This window comes from Anolis sagrei, chromosome 1, assembly GCF_037176765.1.
Source record: "Anolis sagrei isolate rAnoSag1 chromosome 1, rAnoSag1.mat, whole genome shotgun sequence".
Classification (NCBI taxonomy): Eukaryota; Metazoa; Chordata; class Lepidosauria; order Squamata; family Dactyloidae; genus Anolis; species Anolis sagrei.
In genome coordinates this window covers 193,593,598-193,615,101 of record NC_090021.1, presented here as the reverse complement: position 1 = coordinate 193,615,101, position 21,504 = coordinate 193,593,598, and the positions used below count along the sequence as shown (strand labels likewise).

The window sequence follows — 21,504 nt, the reverse complement described above, 5'->3', positions numbered from 1 at the left end:
ATGTGGCAGAGCTCCTTCTGTGGCATCTGGGGACAATGTTGCAAAGCCACAAAACACATGTCCAGGGACTACATGTGGTTTATAATTCTCACACTTCCATCTTTCAGGATTAAGGTTGCCAAGGGCTTTTTATTACACGGCCACACATTAAGGCCAAAATCATTTATTTAAAAAATGTAAGGAATTTGTCAGGCTATGACATCCTGAATGGAGGAAAATGCAGCAGAAGCCTAGTTTGTGCCAGCTTGTTAAAATAAATGTTAAATTCAGTTAACTTTTCTAATTTTTATTTACTTTTTCTAATTTCTAAAATGAATAATAAAGTGGCTAAAGCCTGCCTATGTTTTGATACATTTTTCTTTCACATAGGGATGTGTATTTTTTCCAAGGGAGAGGAGATTAGGTAAAGGTAAAGGTTTTCCCCTGACATTAAGTCCAGTCATGTCTGACTTGGGGGGGGGGGGGGGGAGTGGAGTTCATCTCCATTTCTAAGTTAAAGAGCCAGTGTTGTCCATAGACATCTCCAAAGTCATGTAGTCGGCATGACTGCATGGAGCGCTGTTACCTTCCTGCCAGAACAGTACTTATTGATCTACTCACATTTGCATGTTTTCAAGCAGCTAGGTGGGCAGAAGCTGGGCCTAACAGCAGGCTCTCACCCCGCTCCCCGGATTTGAACCGACAACCTTTCGGTCATAATAGGTTAGCTATTGTTAATCTAGATCAGGACTTTCCACTTGCAACCCTTTTCAGCAAAGATATTTTTACGTGACCCTGGGTTTTTAGGTATATAAAATAGATATAAAAATCAAACATTTGTTGATAATAAATCGGCATTTGCAGGCTTGCTGAATAGGCAGATTTTCCTTTTTTTTTTATGAAGCACAACTGAAGCATTTTCTGCAGAGTCCTCTGTAAACACTGCACAACAGATGTGTGTAAATGCCTAAAACAGCCACTTGGTGGCCTTCAAAACCTTTTTCTGTTGCTGCATTTTTCAGGACCCCAACATTGAGTCAAGGGGATTCAATTTGGGGTCAGACCCACAGTTTAAGAAGCAGGACTCTAGATATACTCAAATATGCTTTCTGCCCTTAATAATCGTAGAGAGTTCCCGGACTCATCCCTAACATTGAAAACAAGGTTCCATGAGCTATTATCTCTACCTACTATATTATATATATCCTTTATTTATTGTGATAATTAATTATTGATCGTCTTAACATACAAGTAAATTCTCATGATGATTAATTGAGCATTTCCCCCTTCCTTTTTCCCCCATCCCACATATATACACATCACAGCATCACAGCAAATGAGAGTAGCCCATGTAAATGTCTCTTATATTAGGACTTCTTAAACTTTTTCCACTCTGATCTCTTTCCACTCAATACATTTTTACATGACCCAGGTATTTAGGTACACAGTGTAAGAAGCAATGTCTTATATCCTCAATACATCTGTTTTCTTCCTCCTGGAAGTTGCTCAGAAGTAGAATCCAATAGGTACAGTTGATCGTCCATATCAGACTTGGGCAAATTTCAGCCTTCCAGGTATTTTGGATTTATTTATTTATTTATTTATTTATTTACAGTATTTATACCTCTCCCTTCTCACCCCGAAGGGAACTCAGAGCGGCTTACAGAACATACATACGGCAAACATTCAATGCCGATTATACAATTAACAAGGACAGAAAACAGAGGTAAAGGCAGTTTTTCCGATCTTATCTCCGGCATCTTGGAAGCTGTTCTCAACTGTGGCTATGGGGGGGGGGGGGGGGTGCTGTCGCTCTATCTTCCATACCGAGAAGCTTTCCTCCAATCTATGTCCTTAAGGGCACCTTTTTATTACTTTCCCACTAAAAGCAGTTCCTATTTTATCTATATGCATTTCTGCTTTCAACCTGCTAGGTGGGCAGGTTTTTTGTTTTGTTTTTTTGTGTCAGGAGCGATTTGAGAAACTGCAAGTCGCTTCTGGTGTGAGAGAATTTGCTGTCTGCAAGGACGTTGCCCAGGGGATGTCCTTGTGGGATGCTTCTCTCATTTCCCCACATGGGGAGCTGGAGCTGACAGAAGAAGCTCATCCATGCTCTCCCTGGATTTGAACCTCTGACCTGTTGGTCTTTCTGGCTGGCACAAAGGTTTAACCCATTGCACTATTGGGGGCTCCTGAGCAGGTGGGCAGGTGAGCTGGAGCTAATGGCGGGTGCTCACCCCAACCCAGGTTTGAACTGCCGATCTTCTGATTGGCAGGATTTTTCTGCAGCACAGTGGTTTAGCCTGCTATGTTAAGCCCAGCCCCTCATAGTTCCTAACAGCTGGTAAACTGGCTGGGATTTCTGGGAGTTGAAATCCAAAACACCTGGAGGGCTGAAATTTGCCTATGCATGTTTCATATCCACAGATTCTGTATCCATGGATTCAACCATCCATGGCTTGAAAATATTACCAAAAAGATCCAAAAATCAAACCTCAGTTTTACCATTTTAGATAAGAGACACCATTTTGCTGTGCTATTGTAAAATAATGGGACCTGAGCATCCACAGATTTTGATATCCAACATGTACCAAGGGCCCATTGTATTACAACTGAGTGTCATGTGGCCGACTAGTTTGAAAAAAAGAAATATTATATAGTCTAAAATACATTAAGATTCAAATGCATTGGTCATAAGTGAACAAGGATTCTCCTGCACACTTACATTTGTTAACATTTGCATTTTGTTTCAGTATCATTGCTCCCTCTTTAGGCAACATTGTTGTCTAGGTTACAAGTTCAGCAGAAATGAAGGTGTTTGGGGGAAAAAAAACAATGAACAGCATTATAAAAGCAGTTCTGTATGCTGTTCCAGCTCCAAAGGGATTTTGCTATTTAAGGCAGAGTAACACATGGCAATCCTTACCCACAAATGTCAAGCTACCTTGATGCATGGCGTCAGTCAAACTATTTTGTCCTCTGAGCAAAAAATCTCACTGGCAATACAAGTTAGAGGTTTGCTGGCCTTTCTTGACACTTCACATCTGCTTGAGGAAGCCATCTCTGTCTGCCTAATTGAAAGGCCAGCTTTGGCCAGGGTTGAGCACAAGGAGCGGATTTCTCTGTTTTAGCTGACCAGAACTGAACATGAACACGCTGCAGCAGTAGAAAACAACAACGCCAATCTTACATTTCAAACTGGGGAAAAAGCTGACAAGGCCGTTACTCTGAATTCCAGTTGCTGGAATTTCTGACCATACAACAGTTTTTTGAGTGGTACGTCAAAAGAGGAGGAAATTTGTCCCTCTTCAATCAGCCGTAATTTCCAGTACAGTAACACAGCAGGAGACTTCGCTTAGGCAGATACCCATCTATTGTCAGTCTAGATGTTCAATGAGATCTGCAGCTCAGAAGTGCACTACATAACTGGCCTTGATTATTTACAGATTTACTTCTGCTCACTGCTGACCCACAATACACTTCTGAAGTGGGCAAGCCCCTCGGTGGCAATTGTGTGGCCCAGCAGATGGCTGTGTTGATGCTCTTGGGCTTTGGAGAATCCGCATCCATATCTTTGCTGAGCCATACACACAGGTTACTCTTTAAGGGAATATGCGTAATGCATATGCACCTGAATCTATTGTAGCTCCATGGGAACTTGGTAAGTCATCACTTACGTTAGTTTCATTGATTCAGTTTATCTACTGTAGTCAGGACTAGTAATTGCATCTAAACATTAAACTATTTGGAAAGACATCAGTGGTAAAAGATATCTTTATGAAAGTATCAATTGGGAACAATTTTGAAAATTAGTAGACTCTTTGCCAAATGCCAATGTAATGATAAATAAAAAAAATTTATTGTGGTGGAAATTTATTTGGTGGATTTTTATGGTTCCCATTATCCACTCATAAAGACTAATCTAGAGGAGGAGTATTTACTTAAAAGATTTGGGGACTGGGCCTATTGAACAAAATCTGCATATTATTTGCATATGTTAAATGATGACTATGTTATACGTGTAAGATTACATCTAGCATTCTTGAGAAATAGATTCAGGGACAGAGCCCTAGGCCTAGCAATATCCTTGTCTTGACCATAGCACCATTTATCAGGGCCTTCTCAGTGGTGGCCCCTCGGCTATAGAACTCCCTCCCTAGTGAGATTAGACCAGCACCCTCCCTCCTGACCTTCAGGAAAAGGTTAAAGACATGGATGTGGGACCAAGCATTCAGATAGTAACCCACTAAAGAATATGAAATAGTGCAATGACAATTTGGAACGGTCATGGACCACAGTTTTGAATAATGTGATTTTAATAAGTGGATTTAAAGTTTAGTATGTTTTAATGATTGTTTTATGTTATTTTATTTTGTTGTTCACATGGCATCTAATTGCTGCCAATATATGTAAACTGCCTTGAGTCCCCTACGAGGTTGAGAAAGGCAGGATATAAATATCTATATGAACAAAAATGTAATGTTTGTTTGTGGGATTAACATAACTCAAAAACCACAGGACAAATTGACACCAAATTTGGACAGCATACACCTAACAACCCAATGTATGTCCTTCACTCAAAAATTTTGATTTTGTCATTTGGGAGTTGTAGTTGCTGGGATTTATAGTTCACCTACAATCAAAGAACATTCTGAGCTCCGCCAATGATAGAATTGAACCAAACTTGACACACAGAACTCCAATGACCACCAGAAAACACTTGAAGGGTTTGGTGGGCATTGACCTTGAGTTTGGGAGTTGTAATTCACCTACATCCCGAGAGCACTGTAGACTCAAATAATGATGGATCTGGACCAAACTTGGCACAAATATTCCATATGCCCAAATATGAACACAGATGGAGTTTGGGAGAAATAGACCTTGACATTTGGGAGTTGTAGTTACTGGGATTTATGGTTCACCTACAAACAAAGAGCCTTCTGAACCTCATGAACGACAGAATTGGGGCAAACCTTCCACACAGAACCCTCATGAGCAACAGAAAATACTTAAGTCCATCCAATCCAACTCCCTTAACCAGGGCAAGAAAACGTAATCAAAGCCCTCCTGACAAAGAGCCATCCAGCCATAGATAAAGATAGATATTATTCACACACACACAGATATAGTATCATGGATTTGAAAGGGACCCCTGAAGAAGGACAATTATATGTTGCATGTTCCAGAGTAGGCAAACTAGACAATCTCCACATCAATACTGACAAAGAAACAGCAAGAAATACTGTTTATCCACAAGCATAAAGACATTACATATATTAGAAACCAACACTTTCTCGTTACTTTATTTTCCAGATCACCAGACTGGGCCACAGCAATGCATGGCAGGGGATGGCTAGTGATAAATAAAAATATTTACTCGAGTCTAATGCTCACCCTTTTTGGCTAAATTGCATCGCTAAAATTGAGGCGCACATTAGATTTGGTGGTGCATTAGAATTGTGAACCTAAACTCACTTGTTCTACATGCTTTACCCATCCACTCATGATTGTTTTTTTAATTGCAGCATTTTAATTCCTTTTCTCTGTTCAGCTGTTAAAATGCTGATCCAAAAGGCTGATTCCACCAGCCTTTTCATGGCCACCATCACCTCGCATTACATTTGATAGCAAATTCTTTTTTGTAATGCACATTTTCAAGAGATCCCAGCTAAGGATGGAGAGACAACGGTGGCTATGACAAGGCTGGTGGGAAGACCAGATGGAGGGGCTTGGCTTCCCACTAGACTTTTTGTGGCTACTACCCACTTCCTACCTGGCCTGACAGAAGGGCATGGCTTTCCACCAGCCTTTTCATGGCCACCATCACCTCGCATTACATTTGATAGCAAATTCTTTTTTGTAATGCACATTTTCAAAATGAAGGTGTGCATTATCAATCAGACTTTATTTATATACCTCTCCATCTCCCTTTGGGGACCCAGGATGGCTTATAACATAAAAGGCAACCATTCAATGCCAAATGTAATCTCTGTTTTGCATGTTGCCATTATACAATAGGGATGTGGAAAAATTATACAATAGGGATGTGGAAAAATTCTCATTCACAATTTGGTTGCCTTTCTTGAAACCCACCCTGCATTTTCAATGCATTTTTCCTAATGTGTGCCTTTATTTATTCATTTTACAGCATGTACACGTGTCCCTCAAGATGGAAGCACAATTGTGTGTATTTGTTTCACTTCTATACAATTTAAAATATATCGTCTGTGTGCATTTGTTTCCTCTGAAACACCCTTTAGGCTTTGAGGTGTTTTGATGCAAGTTACATTTCATCTTGCAGTCAACCTCAGAAGCTAGAAAATGGCTACTTTTCCTGACACTAAAAGAGATTCTTTTACATCCCTACCGTAGCACTGTTCGCACACTTAGCGTGGCAGCTGATCACTTATGCATTAGTAATACCACTCTATCTGTATCTGGTCCCATCAACACAATGGGTCCCCATTTGTAGGACTTTTACACTGACAGTTTAATTTATTTGCAGACAGAATTGCCAAAAACATTCTATGACACTGCAGAAGTCTAGCCAATGACAAGGCATTTCTACCGCTGGTTACTTTAAACCAATTCATAAATTGCAATGTTATTTGCCTTTGGCACTTCTTAACCCTTGTTGGCCCATTAGGGTTGCAAAGCCGCAATGTTTGAGTGACAAACTCTCAATTTGTCAAAGTCCCCTTTAGCATTGCTATTAAAAGGTATGCTGGCCAAATGTTCAACCTAACGCAAAGAGGCCTTCTAATTTGGTGGTTTTTGTGGGAGTTACAAACATGTTTGGGTACTTTATGCTTACTCTGATTTGGCTTTGTAAGAGCCCACCAAATGTGACATCACTAAACATTCTGTTTCAAGAGAGAATAAATGCTGACAAGAATTTGTGTTATTTTAATGGTACAGAAACTGGAATTAAAAGAAGAATACATTAGAGCAAAAAGTGAATGTGTAAAAAAGTATCGGAAGATTCTGCAGATTGCTTTTTGCTCCAAAAATACCCCCCCCCCCCCACACACACACACACACATTCAGTCCATCTTTGCCCTAGGCCCTAAACCAGGTATGGGTAAACCCAGATGTGGCTCCTGGGCTCTATTCTCAGGCCCTTCTCTCTCACACCATCCTATCCTTCCTTCTCTCTTTCTTTCCTCCTTCCCTTCCTCTTTTCTCCCTCCTCTCTTTCTCCTTTATTTGTTCTTTCCATCTATCCATCCTTCCTTCCCTCCCTCCCTCCTTCCTTCCTTAATTCCTTCTTCCCTTCTCTTTTTCTTTCCTCCTGGGGGATGTTTAGCTGGGAGAAGAGAAAGAGAGAGAACATGAGAACCATGTTTCAAGATTTAAAAGGATGTCCCATTGAGGATGAGGGAGGGGGGAAACTGACTTTCTGCTGCCCTAGAGACCAGGGCACAAGAGAGCAATGTTTCAAATGGCAGATTAGGAAGAACTTTCTGGAGAGTGGCATAGACCGCCTTGAAGTGTGATGGAGTCCCCTTCTTTGGAGGCTTTTCCACAGAGGCTATGGGAGTGCTTTGATTATGCGTTCTTCATGGCAGAGGGTTGGACTGGATGGCCCTTGAGGGTCTCTTCCAGCTCTAGGATTCTATATCAGGAGTAGGCAATACGGGGTTTAATAGATACACTTTTTCTTTCCCATCCCCCATCTCATCCTGACCAAGGCCAACCCTTTTGGGATTCAAACATTTTCTGTCTTTCCTTCAATTTCTGCCTCCAAAAGAGAAGAGGAAGGGGAGGAAAGGGCAAGGAGGAGGCTTGGGGAGAACCCCTGGCTCGGCCCACCCGCCCTGCTCCACCCTACCATGTGGCCCCCAAGTTTACCCCCGCCTGCTCTAAACCAAAGATATTAATCACTGTAATAATGACAGCAGAATAACAAATCACAGTTGGTACACTGAGAATCATCAGATTGTAACTGCATTGCTGGGAACATTTAGGGGCTCACTCAGGTAGTTGTATGACTCAACAGTCCCTATGGTTCAGAAAGCATTTAGCCAAAACTTAGCCATATGTAGTGGCAGTTTAAATGGGGAAGTGTTCTTGTTAGCAAAGCAATAAAAGAATATCAAGTTTCAATGAAGTTGTTCTCATGACTGGATAACATTTTCAAATTGCAAGTCAGTTTTTCACACAAGGCTGTTTAGCACACTCTCTCCAGCCATTTGTGGCTGATCGTTCCTTTAAGTGCCTCTATTGTTAAGTGATTTCTATCCTTGCTGCTCCTAGTAGGAAAATTATCAGAGTTTTTCTTCTTTTGAGTCCTTGTTGTTTCCTCAAAATATGGATAACAACAGTGCTTCCCACAAGTGAGATATCTACTTAGACACTTAAGAAATAAAATCCGGAGTTTATATCACAAAAGTTTTGACCTTTGGGCATATGACTCAAGTGTGTAAAGCTGTTCCTATATCTTTGTAACCATCTTTTCCTAGATCTTGACCTGCCACATAATGTTATTCATGTTCCCAAAGGCAGCGTGAAGTCTGAATCCCAACTTAACCAATAGCTTTCCATTCCTTCTCTCTCTGAGTAGTGGGAACATTTATAAACTACATGCCATTCCATATTACTATCTCAGCCAAAGTCACTGGGAAAACAATGTAGGGAGGAGAGCAATGACCAATCTCGATAAAACAGTCAAGAGTAAAGACATCACACTGGCAATGAAGATCCGCATAGTTAAAGCAATGATATTCCTCGTAGTAACCTATGAATGCAAGAAGTGGACCATAGGGAAGGTTGATCGAAGAAAGACAGATGTTTTTGAACTGTAATGTTGGAGGAAAATCCTGAGAGTGCTTTGGACCACAAGAAGATCAAACCAGTCCATACTCCAGGAAATAACTGCTCACTAGAGGGAAGGATATTAGAGGCAAAGATGAAGTAGTTTGGCCACATAATGAGAAGACAGGAAAGCCTGGAGAAGAGAATGGTGCTGGGGGAAAGGAAGGAAAAAGGAAGAGGGGCCGACCAAGAGCAAGATGGATGAGTAGTATCCTTGAAGTGACTGGCTTGACCTTTAAGGAGAAGGGGGTTGCGATGGCCAGTGTGGGCTGGCCCATGAGGTCACAAAGAGTTGGAAGCGACTGAACGAATAATGACAACAACAACAACAAAATTGCAGTGTCGTTTCAAGTGAACAGATGCCTCGGGCTTTACAGTTTTCACTTTGTGTCACCAGGCTGTTTCACAATATCACATCCCAATTGCAATGTTAAGTCAGCATAAAATCCCTACTGAGCTAAAGAGACATTAGATATCACATGTACTTGTCGTAAAGGTTTACCCAAATGGATGGCATTGCTGTTTACATGTTTAAGGCATGCAAAGAGTCGCAATCATTTCTGTAAGTCCAGGTTGTATCTTCACACTTTTCGTGTCCATTTATGTATGCTATGTAAAGCATATGGTTGATGCTTAACTATTTACATACTGAATGTTTTAAGTTTGCCTGCATACATAGAGGAAAAATGTATGCTGTTGCTTTAGGATAACTTTAGGTTTGCAAGGTCTGTTTTGTTCTGTATTAGAACTCCAAGATGCAGTAACTTTAGCCAGGTATGAAAGGCATATACTTCGAATTAAATAATCTGAACCCAAATTTTGAGTAACGTAGAAATGGAAAACCTAGAAGCTACATTTATATACACATCAAGATTAAAATTAATTATTATTTATACACTGTTAAATTCATTAAAAATTCTCCTGCTCATAATTTACTGAGAAGATTCCCCACTATTAAATTCATATTTACATATGATTGAGCCTTAAGTCTATTTGGAATTCGCATGATATTGATTATTGGTGTTGGACTAAACAGAGCTATATGGACTAGTGTAGTTACTAATACATTGCACATAGCCATTTCCTAGCAAATTACAGTTGCAACCCATTTTTTAAAATCGGGTTCACACCAGTTTTACAAACAAAATTAGGGAATGTGAGGTGGCTACAAAAACAGCTTAGAGAGGGTATACAGTCATGGGCTGCTCTTTGCTCAAAGCTGGTGCATCAAAAGTGGACTGAGCTTAGAGTCCTTCCACCCTCATCCTCTCCTCCTTTAACCTTTTCCCTTTAAGCCAGTGGTTCTCAACCTTCCTAATGCCGCAACCCCTTAATACAGTTCCTCATGTTGAGATGACCCCCAAACCATAAAATTATGTTTGTTGCTACTTTATAACGTAAATTTGCGGTTGTTTGCTGGGATTTATAGTTCACCAACAATCAAAGAGCATTCTGAACTCCACCAAAGATGGAATCGAGCCAAACTTAGCACACAGAACCCCCATGACCAAGAGAATATACTGGAAGGATTTAGTGGGCCTTGAGTTTTGGAGTTGTAGTTCACCTACATCCAGAGAGCACTGTGGAGTCAAACAATGATGGATCTGGACCAAATTTGGCACAGATACTCAATGTGCCCAAATGTGAACACTGGTGGAGTTTGGGGAAAATAGACCTTGACATTTGGGAGTTGTAATTGCAGGGATTGATAGTTCACTTTCAATCAAAGAGCATTCTGAATCCCACCAAGGATAGAATTGGGCCAAACTTCCCACACAGAACCCGCCGTGACCAACAGAAAATACGGTGATTTCCAATTGTCTTTGGCAATCCCCCTGACACCTCTTCACGACCCTCCCCCTCCCAGGGGTCCTGATAAATGCTGTTTTGAGCACTCCAATTTTCTTGAGGGGACCATCTTCCTGTTGTCATTGTCAAGCATCTGGTGGTACAAAACTGTTGTAAAACTCCTGCAGAGTTATCAGATATCTACAAGTGAGTTTTGGTCTACCATCCTTCCTTTCTGTTTAAACCAGAGGGACTTTGGGATGTACACTATTTTTGTTGTTTTTCCTGAGCCTTGATATTCAGTATCTTTAGCCTAGTATAGGAAACATTTGCAGAATCAAAGAATCTTGAGTTTGCTTTAAATCCTGCTCCTAAATGAATGTTACAGTCCTACACAAAAATCTATCCCTTGTTATCCAAGCTTTCTTCATTTCAGCAAGATAATTGAGAGTGGGTTGAGAGCCCTTTTGTTACTGCTATCACTGTCGTATTAAAATTGGGACTCAGAATCAGATGTGTGCCAGTGGAGACTAAGCCCAAAAATGCAAACTGTATTAACGTCTCAAGACAGGCAAACCCAAATAGAGAACTGATTAGATTATGTTTGTAGCAGAAGACGCTAAAAAAAAATAGGGAGATACAAAAGGAGCAGAAGGGAGTAATTAGATGTTTGTTCTTGCCTTTTCTCTCTGTTCACATTTGTGTGTTTGTGAGAAAACTGTTGACTTCCTGTCTACTCCTCATTTTTACTTCTCTCCTGGGAGTTTCTGGCAAAACAGTGTGTTTTTAAAAAAAACCCCTCTCCAATCCCATCAGGACTTTTTAAAAAATCTTTTAACTTTCATGTTCCTGCTTCTTTGTGTCATTACTTAACTCCCTGTGAGTAGTTAGGAGATCCATAAAGACATTTCAGCTATCATACATTTGAGATCTATACTCTGCGGTACTCCAGAATCAAACAAAATACTGTAATAGCTAAAGATTTTTGTTGGTGTGGTAGGCGAGCAGTAGCTAATCTATAGGACCTGTTCAAAAAAATCCATTCAAGGTGTTATCTGTGAGTGTCATTAAAAGTTATTGACCTAGTTCTCCACTCTTCCACTTTTCAGCACTGGGGTGCCATTCATTGTGGCAAAGGCACTATTGTAGTGGCAAATACATTCTTGAGCAATGGGGCAAGTACACGGATGTCCCTGACAAAGCCCTGTGTAAATAAACCCTCGGGAAGGAGTCAAACCCTCACTTCCAGGCACAAATAGGCTAGTATATTTGACATCACAATAGCAAGATTTTCCCTCTCTCTCCAAGTCAAATGCCCCAAAACCTTGGGCTTCTGTTGAATCAATCAGTCTCATGCCAGCTGAATCTTCACACGAAGACAACTCAGGAGAAGCCAGAACTCCAACATTTCATTACTGGCATAACAAAAATATTTATACTGTAATACAAATAATGTAAAAGCTTTGTGTGGTTAATTTCCCATATATATATTCAGGTGGGCAGATAATCACTGTTCTTATTTTGAGAATAAGAAATTATACCAGTCACTGCTGCCCTTTATTGATGCCATCCCCCATTTTACCCGAAGAGTATGATTACACAAATGCAATCATTTAACACTATTTATTTATTTATCGTATCAGGAACAAACCAATGTATTTGAGAAAACACAAAGTTTAAGAACTTGGCATTATATTAAATGTACTTTGACCAGTAGCTGGCTACTTGGAGTTCCTCTGGTGTTGTTATAAGAAGGTCCTCCATTGTGCATGTGGCAGGACTCAGGTTGCATTGTAGTAAGTGGTCTGTGGTTTGCTCTCCTCCACACTCGCATGTTGTGGACTCCACTTTGTAGCCTCATTCCTTCAGGTTGGCTCAGGATCTCATGGTGTCAGAGCACAGTCTGTTCAATGCCTTCCAATTCACCCAGTTTTCTGTGTGCCTGGGAGGGAGTCTCTCATTTGGTATCAGCCATGGATTGAGGTGCTGGGTTTTAATCTGCCACTTTTGGACTCTCACTTGCTGAGGGGTTCCTGCAAGTATCTCTTTAGAACTTGGAAAACGATTTCTTGATTTAAGGCATTGGTTGATATTCGAACATGGGTGGGCCAGAGATATCACTGCCTTGGTCCTTTCGTTATTGGCTGCTACTTCCCGGTGGATGTCAGGTGGTGCAATACTGGCTAGACCTGTGGTTCTCAACCTGTGGGTCCCCAGATATTTTGGCCTTCAACTCCCAGAAATCCTAACAGCTGGTAAACTGGTTGGGATTTCTGGGAGTTGTAGGCCAAAACACCTGGGGACCCACAGGTTGAGAACCACTGGGCTAGACAGTGTCATTTCTCCAGTAGTGTAGGGTGCAGACAGCTGTGATAATGCAGCATGTCTCATTAAGAGCTACATCAACTGTTTTACCATGGTGAGATGTGTTCCACACTGGGCACGCGTACTCAGCAGCAGAGTAGCAAAGCGCAAGGGCAGATGTCTTCATTGTATCTGGTTGCAATCCCCAGGTTGTGCCAGTCACCTTTCGTATGATATTGTTTCTACCACCCACTTTTTGCTTGGTATTCAGGCAGTGCTTCTTATAAGTCAGAGAAAGGTATTTAACACTAAGTCACCCTTGTTCCCTTATGGAGCCCGGTGGTGCAACAAGTTAAACTTTTGTGCTGGTAGGACTGTTGAGCTCCTTCTGTCAGCGGCCACCTGAGATAGTATCCTTGTTCTACCTAATGGTAGGACCAGGCCCAAAATAAACCCAATTCCATATAAACTGCCACAAAAGAAGACTATCAATAGCACTCAAGCTGTAAAAGAGAACTCAGTGGCAGCCAATTAATGCACTTGAGTGGTTGTTATAAACCTAGGCCATGTTTTCCTAAGATCAATGATTTTGTTCATAATATTTCATTTTATATTCCTCCTTCCTGGAACTGCCAGCTTGATAGTGTTGTCTTTTCCCTGACACATACAATTTCCTATCCACATCCAAGAAATGTTTATGTGATTTTTAAATGTCAAAAGTGTTTCTGGGCTTGTTGTTGTTATGTGCCTTCAAGTTGTTTCCTAAGTTATGGCAATTGTAAGACATACCTTGGCAGGGTTTGTTTACAGAGGGTTTGCCTTTGTCTTCTTCTGAGCCTGGGTGAATGTGACTTAGCCAAGGTTTCCATGGGTTTCATGCTGGAATCAGGATACAAGCTGTGGAGTGAATCTACACTGTAGAATTAATACATTGACACCACTTTAAGGTTCATGGCCCAGTAGTGTGGAATTGTAGTTTTACAAAATCTTTAGCCTTCTGTGCCAAAGAGTGCTGGTGCCTCACCAAACTACAACTCCCACGAGTCCATACCATAAAGCTCTGGCAGTTAAAATTGTGTCAAGATGCATTAATTGTATAGTTTAGATGCATCCCTGGTCTCCAGAGTCATAGTCCAGTAATGAAACTACTACGCCATGCTGTCTCTCATGTCTGGAATAGTTCTCTGAAACTGGTCAGGGAGAGTCTAAACTCCCTGACCAACTAAAGAAAAACAAAGCTATCACGGGTTGTTGTAGGTTTTTTTGGGCTATATGGACATGTAAACCTACAACAACCTACAAAAAACCTACAACACCCAGTGATTCCGGCCCTGAAAGCCTTCGACAATACAAAGCTATCACTTCCCTTATCTTTCTGAAATAAAGTTCTCTAGATGTGGCAGTGATCTTTCAGAAGCAATATGTTCATTTTTTTTTCATAGACAAACAGTTGAGGGGTATCCAGCTACTTTGGAACAGTGGCAGCAGCTCTATTTTTGAAATAATTTCTCTGGGGTGCCAAAATATTGGCAATAAGCCTATTCTCAACAATGTTCTTACTTGCTATAATTTACTTTACATGAAAATATACAATATCCTTAATATTGAAAAGTGTGTGTGTGTATATATAAAGAGATTGGGACAGATCCAAGTGTTAGTCCTAGGTGACCTAATGGTACCTAGTCAGCTCTGAGCATGTTAACACTTACATAAGTGTTAACACTTACATAAGTGTTAACACTTACATACCTCTAGTTCAGTGGTTCCTAACCTGTGATCCATGGACCACCAGTGGTCCGCAAGAACAAAAATATAGTCCGCGGCCTCACCATTACTACAACGTTGTCTTGAAACCATGCAGCAATGGGAGTGACTGGTCTGGCAAAACCCTCTTATAGTGCTGAGACAATGGGGATGTCAAGAGGGGAGAGGCTGACAATCCATGAAAGATTACTACTACCACATCAGCTCTATATTAAATATGGTTTTGGTGTGGGCAAGCAGATAGCAACTCCTAGATGGCATATGTTCTGTATCAGAAACTAGAGCTGATGTGGTATTTCCAATGCAATTTTCTGAATCAGCACCCCAAATAACCAAACTGAATCTAAAGTTGAGCAAAAACTGATTTGTAACCCTTTCCATACTAATATTGGAGAGTGGTCACTGGTCAAAAAAAAAAGATTGGGAACCACTGCTCTAGTTGGATTTTTTGAGTCTGCCTCTAGTTGGAACTAGCAACTCGATACAGGCCTTGAAATATAATTCCTTTTCCAAATACTTTGTGTGTCTTTCTCTCCAAAATGTTCTCTCTTTTGCTTTTCTTTAAAGCCACATTGCCCATCAGAACAATTTTCGTGTCTGCCCCTATTTTGTCGGTCATGGGATAGGATCTTACTTTCATGGGCATCCTGAAGTTTGGCATCATGGTAAGAAAGCCCCTCTGTGATCTGTTCCTCATGCTTGTGTCTTAGTAACTACACCATCAGGGGATGATGTGAAAGCTGAAATAGCTATCACATCCGAAATGCAGAATCCTGCTCTCAGCTTTTCTGTTGCTTGCTTGATTTCACTATTAAGCTCTGGCAGGATAGCACATCAAATGGAGCACGTGGATGCGTAAACTAGCCTCACTTTCTCCATATAAAACTGTTGAATGCTAAGGCCGGAAAACATTGGTTTTCTTCCTGCTGTGTCAGCTGAAGTATTTCAACTCTTACTGCTACATCTACTTGAGTAAACTATTGCCTTCATAACAACTCTTGCCACCACAAACACTCTGAACTTAGGATGGCAGAGCCCGCATTACAGGATTGCTGGCTGTTTCCAGCTTAGCATCAATCTCTCTAAAATCCCAAGTGGGGTCAGGTGAATTTGAACATTCCCTTAGTATGTCAGAATGGCTTTATAAATAGGGTGCAATTTAGGAATCTTGCCTCCTCTCCAAGAAAACCTCTGTGTGGACAGTTCTTGCTTTTGGGGAGGACTGTAGAGAGCATATAGGACTCATTCACCCTCAGTGGAAAAGTAGCAGGGGTCTTATACCATGTTTTATTTGACAGGCTTTCATGGACTGTAGTTTGCAGATCTTAAATTGGGCATGTGATATTGTAGGCTGCACTTCATGAAAACAGATGCCAAATAGAATTTGCCCTAAAAGCACTAGATCCCATCTTATCTTGGAGGCTAAGCAAGACCAGCCCTGATTTGTATTTAGATGGGAGATCACCCACCAAAAATTAACAAGTGCCGTAGACTAAGGGCCCTTCCAGACAAGCCCTACATCCCAGGATCTGATCCCAGATTTTCTGCTTTAAGGTGGATTAAATGAGTCCACACTGCCCGATAATCTGGGATAAATAGAGAACCTGGGGTTAGTTCCTGGGATATAGGACCTGTCTAGAAGGGCCCTACATTTCAGAGGAAGGAAATGGCAAACCACCCCTGAGGATTCCTTTCCTAGGAAAACCCTATGATACGACCATAGAGTTGCCATGGTCGTATAAGTGACTTGAGGGCACGTATAGACTTCTTCTGTCCCCTCTCCCCAAAGAAACTTTGTCAGCTGTGAAAGAGTGTATTGATAAGCCTTTGATAGTAGCTTCCTGCCACAAGGTTATTCAGAAGCTCCTTTTCTCATAGGACATTAAATAGCACCCAACCTCTTTGTTATCTTGTTACCTTTTCATGTGGGATTTGTGAAAGGACTGAAGCAACAGTAGTGCCTCTGACCCCTATTACTTTTTTTTTTAAGTGTCAGGACCGACTTGAGAAACTGCAAGTCACTTCTGGTGTGAGAGAATTGGCTATCTGCAAAGATGTTGCTCAGGGGACATCCGGATGTTTTGATGTTTTACCATCCTCCAGCATGGGGAGCTGGAGCTAATAGAAGGAGGTCATCCATGCTGTCCCCTGATTTGAACCTTTGAGACCTGTCAGTTTTCACTCATGCTGTCACAAGGGTTTAACCCATTGTGCCACCGGGGGCTCCTGCCCCTTTTAATAATACAGAAAGACACACTGCACACTGCACTTACTTTACAATCCTACATTCCTCCCGCCACATCAGCACTTTTAATCCTGTACCCACTACTCTGGCCGGCCCAGTTTTAATAGTGTCTTGTTGTATTGTTACTGTTATTGTTTTTTCTGCTTAACTGTTTTGAATTTGCTTTAGGTATTGTATTGTTGTATTGTGTTTTGGGGCTTCGGCCTGTGTAAGCCACATTGAATCCCTTGGGAGATGCTAGCGGGGTACAAATATAATAATAATAATAATAATAATAATAATAATAATAATAATAATATGACCTTACACATTTTGAGGGGGATTTCATGCAAGGAGCTAAGACAAAAAGGAGCATGAATAGCGAAGAACCCAAAGTAGTTCCTAGTAATTTGACTGTACCACTCTCCCCACCTCCTAAAAAAGATAGCATTTTAGCTTCTTTGTTTTGCTCTGAAGTCAATCCCGTTTATTACTTCTGTCTAAGGGGAAATGCTGAGCAAGAATTGGGGGTACACATTTGTTCCGCTCCCTAGAACTGGCATGTCTAGTTTTAGTTTTGCTTTTGTGTGTTTTTGAATAAAACACTTTTTATATTAAAATTAAAACCCATTGTCTCCACCCTTCTCCCTTTAAATTATCACATAATTTGATTTGTAAATGGTGTATTTCCTGTCTTTTGCTCACTCCCATAAAAACATTGGGGTGTTGTCTGCATTGTTTGCTGGTATTTTAATATTTATTTTTTTCCTGGATGTTTTGTTAGTTCATGTACAGGTGTAATACTACATTAAATGTTTACAGCATTCATGTTCTTAACACTAGCAATCCAGCAAATAACCAGGAAAGGGAACAAACAACAAACGAAGGAAAAGTAAAGATTAACAGTAAACATTGGGCTAGGAGGAGGGAATGTTTCATGGTAAAAAAAACAACCCTTATTTTGAACAGAGTGTGTTCTCTTATAAGAGACTTTTAGCATGCTTTTGTTGGTCTAAAAGAGCCATATCCCAAGCCTGAAGCAGGGGCTTTTGAGCTGCTGCTTTGAGGCTTTGGAAACCCTCAGCCGCGCATGTGGATGGGAGTTGTTCTTCATCCCACAAAAATGCAAAAGAGCAACAGTTTGGATGTGACACTATAAATTATTGTGTTCTTTTTGTTATTGATAAAATATTTTGCTTTGTTTTGCAGAAAACAGAAGTGATTTGTTAATGCAAGAAGGCATGGCGTTCACAATAGGTTAGTTCACATTTGATCCTGAAGTTGAAGGAATCTGGAAATACTTTTCTTAGGACCTTTGCTGAAGTTAAGAGTTTATACAACATTTTTGTTCAACTATTTTGATAATTTTAACAGACTGATAGGACTGTATGCCTTTATTTCTTGGAAGGGATTATTTCATCTGAGGCTCTTACCATTTCCCAGTCCCATTATTAAACACTAATCCAGCTGAAGTTTGTGGGGTTTTTTTAACAAGATCAGAAATGTTGAAGCCTATTAAGGACCTCTGATAGTTAGCATTTTTGTTACTCAGACATGAAGGACTGAAACACCATAGCTTTTTTAAAAAGCACAGTTGCATTGTTTAGGCCTGAATCCTTCCAGTGAGTTAAACTGCTGAGCTGCTGAAATTGCTGACCAAAAGGTCAGCAGTTCAAATCCAGGGAGTGGCGTGAGCTTGCACTGTCAGCCCCAGCTTCTGCCAACCTAGCAGTTTGAAAACATGCAAATGCGAGTAGATCAATAGGTAGTGCTCCATTGGGAAGGTAACAGCATTCCATGCAGTCATGTTGGCAACATGATCTAGGAGGTGTCTATGGACAACACTGGCTCTTTGACTTAGAAATGGAGATGAGCACCACCTTCCAGAGTCAGACACAACTAGACTTAATGTCAAGGGAAAACTTTTACACAATAGCCCTATGGAGTCAACCACTTGAAAGTAAAATAATTAGGAATAAAGAAATGAAAATATCTCAGGCTGCATCGATCGACACCATAGAAATAATGCAGTTTGACACTACTTGAACTGCCAAGACTCGATTCTATAGAATCCTTGGATTTGTAGTTTGGTGAGGCACCACTGCTAAAAGCTAAAGACTTGGAAAACTACAACTCTTACGACTCCATAGCATAGAGCCACTGCAGTTAAAGCAGTGTCAAACTGCATTTGTTGTACAATGTAGATGCACCCCCAATCCTTGAAGTTTGATGAGGGATTTGAGGAGAGCTCCCTTTCCAAGAAAGATGCCATTTTGCATTCCCAGATTCATCTCCCACCCTTCCCTCCAACACAGTGGTGTCAAACTGGTGGCCCTCCAGGCATTTTGGACTTCATCCCCCAGAATTCCTGGCCATTGGATAAGCTGGATAGGACTTCTGGGAGTTGGAGGCCCAAACACCCGGAAAACCACAAATTTGACACCTCTACGTCCAACACAACATCTCCAAAAATAAAGGCCTTCTTTGGCCTAGCAGAGCCTAAAAGTCTCACTCTGTGAGAAGTAGCCAATCAGCTATCTCCTTCTGGAAGATTAATCAGATCAAAGCACCAATCACATAAGGTTTGAAAGGGGGTGAGTAAAAACGTATTCCTCACTCAGGGGTGCCTAAATAGCTGGGCAATTAGAAGGAAATAAGAAAATTGTTGTTTTGCTGACTTAATGAACATTTTAAAGCATGTTATACAAAATATACACAACAACATTCAAATATTTTCATTCCCCCTTGCTCTTTGGAGGGAAGTAGCTGATATTTGGGTCATTATTGTGATCCATTGGGATATTAATTACAGCTTGATTGGAATGCCCTTTTTCCATTTCTTAACCCTCAGTTTTGATCCTGGGAGGTGTGTTGCGTTTCCACCTCAGCAAAGTAGCTCAAAAGAGAGAAAGAAGGGTACAGATGAAGACAAATTTCCCTTGGGGTACAGTCTAAAAGCAGTGCAGCCTGACACCACTTGAACTGCCATGGCTCAAAGCTACAGACTCATGGGAGTTGTAGTTTGGTGAGGCATCAACATTCTTTTGGCAGAGAAGGCTAAAGAAAGATGTCATAACATTACAACTCGTGTGATTTCATAGCCCCCGGTGGTGCAGTGGGTTAAACTGCTGAGCTCCTGAACTTGCTGATCAAAAGGTTCAGAACTGGGGGGCGGGGTGAGCTCCCACTATTATCCCCAGCTTTTGTCAACCTAGCAGTTCGAAAACATGCAAATGTGAGTAGATCAATAGGTACTGCTCCAGCGGGAAGGTAACAGCGCTCCATGAAGTCATGCCGGCCACATGACCTTGGAGGTGTCTATGGACAATGCCGCCTCTTCGGCTTAGAAATGGAGATGAGCACCAACTTCCAGAGTTGGACTCAATTGGATTTAAGTCAGAGGAAAACCTTTACCTTTACCTACGATTTCATAGCATTGAACCAGGGCAGGTAAAGTGATATCAAACTGAGTTAATTCTACAGTGTAGATTCACCCCTGAACAACCTGAAATTTTGAAGATGGGAAAGAGGAGCATTTCAGGCCCTGAACCAATCCTTGTTTTGTGTTCTGACAGAACCCATCATCATGGAAGGAACATCTGAGTTCAAAATCTTGAGGGACAAATGGACGGCCGTCTCCTTGGACAATAAAAGGTACGGTTGTTGGATTTAAGCAATTTGTATTGAAGGAGGGAAGACTTGAGGTGGTTTTGTGAGAAGGGAGAGGCTGGGAGGTCTTTTCCCCCTCCGTCTCTTTTTTCTTTGCTTCCCTCAAATTAACAAACAGGCCTCCTCTTGGGTGCCATCTTTATCCCTGGTTGATATAGCTGCCCTTTTTCCCCTTGTCTTTTAGGTCAGCCCAGTTTGAGCATACTCTTGTCGTTACGCCCGGTGGAGCCGAAATCTTGACCCGTCTGCCCGAAGAGGAGGCTTGAGAGATCCATTTCCACCCAGAAGTGCACCTTCTGCTGATCTCAAAACTCAAGAACAAGGGGAGGAAAATGACCTTGTGTGGGTGAAATCTTAGTAATAGCTTTGAAGGACGTTTCTTAATGGATGGAGCCCACATCTGAGGAGGAAGGCACCATCTTTTTTCCTGGCAGTGACTCTACCTCAGGGGGAAAAAACTTGCAGGGGGTCATATTCTTCAATGCACTGAATCACCTCAGAATGGGTGGCACCCTTCTTGGCTCTTAAAGGACTGTGGGGTATATATAAACCCTCCTCCTCCATTTTGTTGTACTTCACAAGGCAAATTTTGTATGCGTCTCCTATTTCCTCCTCCACCCCATGGTGGGCAAGAAGAAATTTCCCTATATTTGGAGGAGAGAGAGAGAGGTTAAAGTGAAAGCCGGGGTCTCAAAGCCCCTTTCCAGGCCAAATAAAGCCAGGCCAACACCTTGTGCGTGTTTTTCTTCCTTTCTGTCTTTCTCAAGGATATGTGAGGGTCTAGTTGGGAAAAAAAGGTCTGGTTCACCAAACTACAGCTCCCAGGACCTCTTAGCCTTGAGTCATAGTGTCAAATTTCATCATAGATACACCCTTAGGTTTACAGTGAGGTTTTGTGTGTGTGTGTCAGGAACAACTTGAGAAACTGCAAGTTGCTTCTGGTGTGAAAGAATTGGCCATCT

The 21,504-nt window shown here is 41.3% G+C and overlaps 1 protein-coding gene across 2 annotated transcripts in view; it reads left to right on the top strand.

The window, feature by feature from the left end:
- The window catches only part of METAP1D (methionyl aminopeptidase type 1D, mitochondrial), a 115,890-nt gene extending 94,614 nt beyond the window's left edge, over positions 1–21,276 (top strand). For both annotated transcript variants that reach the window (XM_060779079.2, XM_067471533.1), the window contains 4 exons: positions 15,217–15,314; positions 18,083–18,130; positions 20,449–20,527; positions 20,727–21,276. In XM_060779079.2, coding sequence (XP_060635062.2) covers positions 15,217–15,314; positions 18,083–18,130; positions 20,449–20,527; positions 20,727–20,808 — 307 coding nt within the window. In that variant the 3' untranslated portion in view covers positions 20,809–21,276. The remainder of the gene's footprint in view (positions 1–15,216; positions 15,315–18,082; positions 18,131–20,448; positions 20,528–20,726) is intronic.
- Positions 21,277–21,504: the final 228 nt, after the last annotated feature.